Here is a 6,513-nt window from a genome sequence, read left to right as displayed (position 1 = left end):
GGGTTAAGAACTTAGCTTCAGAATGAGAACAGAAATCGTGCAGCGGCAGCGGGAGGCTCCATTAGCTAAAGTGGTTCTTCAGGTTAAGAACAGTTTCAGGTTAAGAACGGACCTCCGGAACGAATTAAGTTCTTAACCCGAGGTACCACTGTATTGAACTTTTAGTTTATGCTACATAGATGTTCTGATAAAAAAAAACAGTCTTAATGGGTTAAGGACTACTGAATTTAATAAGTTTTATTAGGAAACAAAATGTCCAAAAGTAAATTAAGGAAACTGTATAAAATTGGAAACTTATTAATTTTATTTTAAATATTTCTATAACTTCACATATTTGTTTTGATTATTTAAATTGAAAATAGAGCATTGCCCTCCCTGTTCAGAAAGCCAGTGAGTAGTATTGTTTGTAGCAGATGCTCATTTCCCTATGTTAGAAATTCAAATGCTTCTTACATTATTTCACTTTTATTTATATGTGTTTAAGGTTTTAAAATACTGTTTTAATCTGGTCTTTGTGACTCTTGGTTTTCAGATAGAAAACATTCACTCTTTGTTAGTTCCTTGCATCTGAGACTTAGCTTTGCATTAATTTATCAGACTGAAAGCTCTTGCTAGGTCTATATGCTCCATCTCAAGTTGTAGTCAACTCAATTCTAAACAGTAATGAGATTGTGAAGTCTGATCACCCTGTTACTATCAGTTAATCAGCAGACTGTCTTAAAACAGCATTATTTTATTAGCAAATTGCACGATAGTATGGGATTTCTTATGATCAATCTCCGTTTGTGTGATTTATCATAAGTTTCTTCTTTAAGAAAAATAACATCAGAGCTCCATTGCATATTTGCATGCAAGTTGAGGTGGAACTGGTGCCTGCTTTGAAATATTTTGTTGCCTAACAGTACAGAGAAAATTAACTAAACAAGAATAAAAGTGAAGGCTGCTTTACACATTGTAAAATGTATGGACAGTATCGAACTGAGCCCATCAGCGCAAAGATTTATGCTTGTGCAACAGAACTGCCCCGCTTCTCTCTAGATGTGTACCCTGCATCCTTGTCCAAATCTGCTTCAGAGGATTGAGGAAAATCCCAGAGCAGATTGGGAAAGGAGTGTGGGAGGAGGCAAGGGAGGAAATTGCTCAGGTGTAAAACCTTGCACCAATGGACTGAGTTAGATACTGCCCAGTATCTGTGTAAGAATTAACATGCAACCTGTGATAACTGCACGTGTGGGTTCCATTGCATATAGACATGAGCGGGCGAGCAAAGGTGAGGCAAAGATTTCCTGACTCATATAAAGCATCTGTGTTGTTTGTGCCCTCAAAGCATGTATGGCCTTCTTGCAGATTGCACACTGCTTCCTGTCTAGAAATCCTGTAACCTCTGAAGTGCACAACCTTTTATCAGAAGAACTGCCTGAAGGTTCTGCAGATTATTTTAGTATATGCAAGCAGCTCCAATGGAGTCCCTTCAATGTTTCCAGAACTCCTAGGGGGAGTCCTTACCTTTCCTAATGAGGATTACTTTTCTCCCCCGCCCCATTGAATAATTTCACATCTGTATCATAAAAACAGAGATAGCATGCCCGGAAAGAGATAACATGAAATGAAAATATAACATTGGTCAGAGAAGTTTTTTTGCTAGAATACTTTAATTGGTGCATGGTGAAGAAAACATCTGAAATGTGACTAGCATCTTGTAACATCTGTTAAAATTCTGCCAACATTATTTGAAGAGGACAAAATAACTGGGAGTGGGGAGAATTTGTTCTCAAAGGAGGGTCAAATATAAAGCTTTAATGGCAAGGTGTTTTTGCCGTTTTAGTTCTTCAGGCCTTTGCCTTTGATCAGGCAATTTACTGACGAAGATGCCTCTCAGGACTGTTTTTGGCTAGAGGAAAGACTGTGCTGGCTATTCATAACAAGAAAACAACTGTCAGTAAAAAGCAGTCTGCATGCTAGGGGCACCAACTGGGCATTCAAACTCCCATTTACTGGTCTCAGTTAAGGAAGTAAGTGCAATCCTACATTCGTCTACTCAGAAATGAGTCCCTCAACGCTTAGTAGGACTTACTCCCAGGAAAAGGTCTATAGGATTTCTGCCTAAGAGGTGCATATGCTTCCACCAGACCAGGAATATGTTTAAATGCTTTGCTTCAAACACAGTATAGGTGCCTTATGGGCCACAGAAAATGTGTAAGGTCTTTCAGGCTTGTTGTTTTCACCAAACAGAAGTGTTTAAATGTTTATGGGTGTTATCCTCCACATCCTTTCCATTCTGCTGGATGAAGAACTCTGTATAACTCGCAAGTCTGCATACTCCTGTGCCAACTGAAGTTGGTCCAACAGAGAGATTGGCATATCTAATACTTTGTATTGCTGAACTGGGATGATAAAGTCCTAAGCACCAGTCACTTAGCACCTGTGCAACTTGGTCTGCAGGAGCAGAGATTATGTGATAACTTAGCTTTTAGCGATTGTTTCTAAGGCTTGTAAGAAACATTTTGTGCCAATGACAAAAGAATCCATACTCACTGGCTTTATGGCACAGTGGAGTTTGATCTGAGCAGTATTTTCTAATTCCTAAACAGTGTTTACAAAATTACAGCATTTGGCTTTTAATATTGTTTCAAAATAAATATATTCTCTCTGTGTCTCTCTCAGTTATGAGGTAACAAATGTGCTTGAGAGAGCTGTGAGTGGAAGAAGATAAAAACAATTTTAAAAAAACCAACCACAGTTCTATGGTGTTCTAAAACAATGGGACCAGCCCGCTCTGTAGATCAATGAACAAGTTTCTATGCATGTAACTAGAATTCTCCAGGCATGTAAGTAATACTTGACTGCAGAGGTTACCAGCTAACCTCTTATCTAACAGGGCTCCTGTACCACAGTTGCACAATAGGCAAACATTCAGCAGGTAAAACTTTTTCTAACATGAAATTACAACAGTGGGAACAAACCCAATAACTTGGTTTTCTGAATATTTACCTAATATGCAGCTGTAAAAAGGTTCAGAAGCCCTGCAAGAAAAAAAGTTGGCAATTCCTACATGGATTCCTACAAAGACCTTTCAAGTAAGCTTGTTGGGAAAGGGGGAAATCATTTATTAGATCCGTCTCCTCCTCTTCCTTTGGCAATTTAAGCTTCTTCTGTTGCTGTTTCTGGAAGGGACATTTTAAAGCAGAAAACAGATAATCATAGCTCCAGAAGTTAGGTAAGCTAAAATCAGTGAACCACAGGTGTAACTCTCTCATGTGGCAGGTAAGCTTTCCTTTTTACAGGCTTTTTAATACACAAAGGGGCTTGTCGCTCAAAGCCTTTATAATAACCATTCTAGGAAAGATGATCAAACTCCCTTCCCAACTTCTCATGAATCTGTTTTCCTGATAGTCTTACTGAATCATCACTGGCTATGCAACCTGATCCTAGGCATGTCCACTCAGAAGTCCATGCTCAATGGTCCTTGCTCCCAAGTAAGTGTGCATACCTGAGTCTATGCATGTTTGCTCAGATGTAAATACCACTGAACTAAATGAACTTGCTCTGAGGTTAAGTACAGTGGTACCTCTAGTTACAGACTCAATCTGTTCCAGGGTGCTGTTTGCACCCAGAAAAGCCTGCAACTAGAGTGCCGCTTCTGCACACGCGTGAGGTGCACAGAGCACTTCTGTGCATGCGCATGCGGCGAAACCTGGAAGTATACACTTCCGAGTTTGCCGCATTCGTATCCTGAAAAAATGCAGCCGGAGACTGACGTAACAAGAGGTACAACTGTATGACTAGACTTGCAGCCTTACAGTGCAATCCTATACATGCCTATTTAGATGTGAGTCCCATGGAATTCCAAGGGTCTGCAATCCTAGATACCTTGGAGAAAACCCCATTTATTTCATGGGTCTTACTTCTGTACAGACACATATAGGATGGCACTTTTAGTTTTGCAGGATGAGAACCCATGTAAACAATACCAATTTCTCCTGGACTGCAGAAATCCATAGGAATCCTACAATGGGGGAGTATTCTTGCCATTTTCTTTATGCTTAGCAGCACAACCATGGATGGAAAAAGAAAAAATGGGCAGGATTCATCTAACCTGTCTCTTGTTTGGGAGCCCTGCACAGGTTCTCACACTAGAGGAATTGGGATTTCCCCCTCCCCCTCCCTGTAAATCCACTCTGGAGGATTGAGAGAACCCCCTCAGAACAGTGAAGGGAGGGTCCAGCAAACTCAAATGCTTTCACTGATGGAACTCAGAATTCCACCCATTTAGGGGGAATTGTCAGCCTGGGGGCAGTTCTCTCGCTTACACAAAATATTTGTTCTCTTCAGAATATCCACTTGGTACTGATTCCTTCTTTGTACTTCATCAGCTTAGTCAAAGTGTCTTTGGGCCTCCTCCCACAACCCACTGCTTTTCATTGCTGCAGTGAGCTGGGCCTCTGGTTCATGAAAATCACCAGAATGATGCACTAATAGATTGAAAGGCCAGTCAGAGTATTTTAAGTCTGATTGGATTTAGTGAAGAAGGGGTGGGATGCCTGCAGTCAAATGTTACAGTAAGAAAGTATGATTGAGAAAATGTTTTCCTGGTTATTGCTACAGTGTATAGACTGGTTATGAAAAGATAATAAAATCTGTTAGCATAATGCTTAGAACACAGCAGCAGGCAGCAGCCGCAGGTCACCAAGGATCCAGGCAGCTCAAGATTTTACAATTCAAGTGCATCAACACACAATCAACATACAGAATTCTCTTTTTAACACAGCAGTACATGGGTGTTGCGTTCTGAACGAAGCCTAAAGGGCTGTCCTCCATGCCCCCCTTGCCCCCCCCCACTTTCAGGCACTGCTGCACACCCTCACACCCGACTGAAATGGCAGGGACACTTTTCTCGAAACACACGTCACTCCAGGAAATAGCACCGCATCATGTGGACTGTGGTCATAAGAACCCGACACAATGCCAGACCATAAATACCTTGGAGATGTCTATCTTAAGACTGAAAACAGTTCCCACAAAGGCTGGCTTCAATGAGCCATTGAAGCAATATACACTGAAGATGTACTTTCATCTGCATCAGTTTTTTCCCCTCCCCACCACAGCATCTTTCCCCTATCAAGCAATATTTCTTAAGTCTAGTTCTTCATGCACACATCACCTTGGGCTTCTACTGAGGTCCTGAGATGGCAGCACAAACTTTAATCCAGATGAAAACAGGGTCCTGCCCTGCGCTATCCAGCCTTCTGGCTTTCATCTCCCCAAGTCCTTTCTCCCATTACATAGATCCATATCTAGTTAAAAAGACACCTCCCAGAGGAATTTCAACAAGGGTATGCGCTGTGTAGGTTGGTCCACAGGGACGGAAGCAGCTGATAGAACCATGTGGTCCTCGCCTGTATTCTAGTCCTGCTAGAATGGGAAAACTCAGGCGAGGCGCCCTCCTCTGCCTCGGGCTCATGGCGGCTTCGCAGCGGGAGGGGGAAGCGGACATGCGCAGATCTGACCTGCATCCCAAGTGCCAGCCAGCACGAAAATGATACCCTGGCTCTTAATGGGGAAGCAACGGAAGGGGTCTGGGGCAGCATGGAGAGGTGGATGGGCCCAGGCATTCATCTGATGCTCCGCAAGGGACGTGTCAAGCCAGGAGATCAAGCTCCGTCCGGGTTCCCTGGTCTACCGCTGCTTTTTCTTCTGCTTGAGGGACTTTCTGCGCTTGAGGATCATCTCGTAGAGTTTGTCCATGCCCTCGGTGAGCCCCTCGCCGATGATGGCGCAGGCGGGCTGGACGTGGTAGGTGGTGGCCGGGGTCAGCTCGTGCAGCGCCAGCTGCTTCTCGATCTCCGCCACCGGCAGCGACTTGGGCAGGTCCTGCTTGTTGGCGATCACCAGCAAGGGGGTGCCTTGGTTCTCGGCGAACTTGGTGACTTTGTGCAGCTCCGTCTTGGCTTCCTCCAGCCGGTCCACGTCCACCGAGTCCACCACGTAGATGATGCCGTCGGTGCAGCGGCTGTAGGACTTCCAGAGCGGGCGCAGCTTCTCCTGGCCGCCCACGTCCCAGAAGTGGCAGCTGATGCCCTTGGCCGAGCCGTTGCTCAGCTTGATCTTCTCCGTGTTGAAGCCGATGGTGGGCACCGTGTTGACGAACTCGTTGAATTTGAGCCGGTACAGCACCGTGGTTTTGCCCGCCGAGTCCAAGCCCAGCATGACGATGTGCAGCGACTGGAAGGCGGAGATGTTGGAGGAGATGTTCCCCATGGCGCGGAGGGACGGAGCGCCGGATCGCCGAAAGATCTGGCGCCCGAAGGATCTGGCGAGCTTGGCCTTGCTCCGGCGGCGCCTTCTCACCACGCGCCCGGCTCCGAGCGGCGGCCGCCGGCGGCGCTCATGACTCCGCAGCCCTGCCGAGCGCCGAACAAAGGCGGCTCGCCGGCGAGACCTTCCACCCGCGAGGAAGGCGGGGAGACTCGCGGCTCAGCTGCGCCTCCCGGCCCATTCATTCATTTTCCAGGC

The 6,513-nt window shown here is 45.1% G+C and overlaps 1 protein-coding gene across 1 annotated transcript; it reads right to left on the bottom strand.

Moving 5' to 3' along the window:
• Positions 1 to 211: 211 nt before the first annotated feature.
• Positions 212 to 6,262, bottom strand: ARL4C (ARF like GTPase 4C). Its single transcript, XM_081907927.1, has one exon. The coding sequence runs from the start codon at positions 6,256 to 6,258 to the stop codon at positions 5,677 to 5,679; it is 582 nt and encodes a 193-aa protein (XP_081764053.1). The 5' UTR covers positions 6,259 to 6,262; the 3' UTR covers positions 212 to 5,676.
• Between the last annotated feature and the right edge of the window lie 251 nt (positions 6,263 to 6,513).

Source organism: Podarcis melisellensis (assembly GCF_964234715.1).
Source record: "Podarcis melisellensis genome assembly, chromosome: 1".
Taxonomy (NCBI): domain Eukaryota; kingdom Metazoa; phylum Chordata; class Lepidosauria; order Squamata; family Lacertidae; genus Podarcis; species Podarcis melisellensis.
This window is presented reverse-complemented; position numbering and strand designations above follow the sequence as displayed.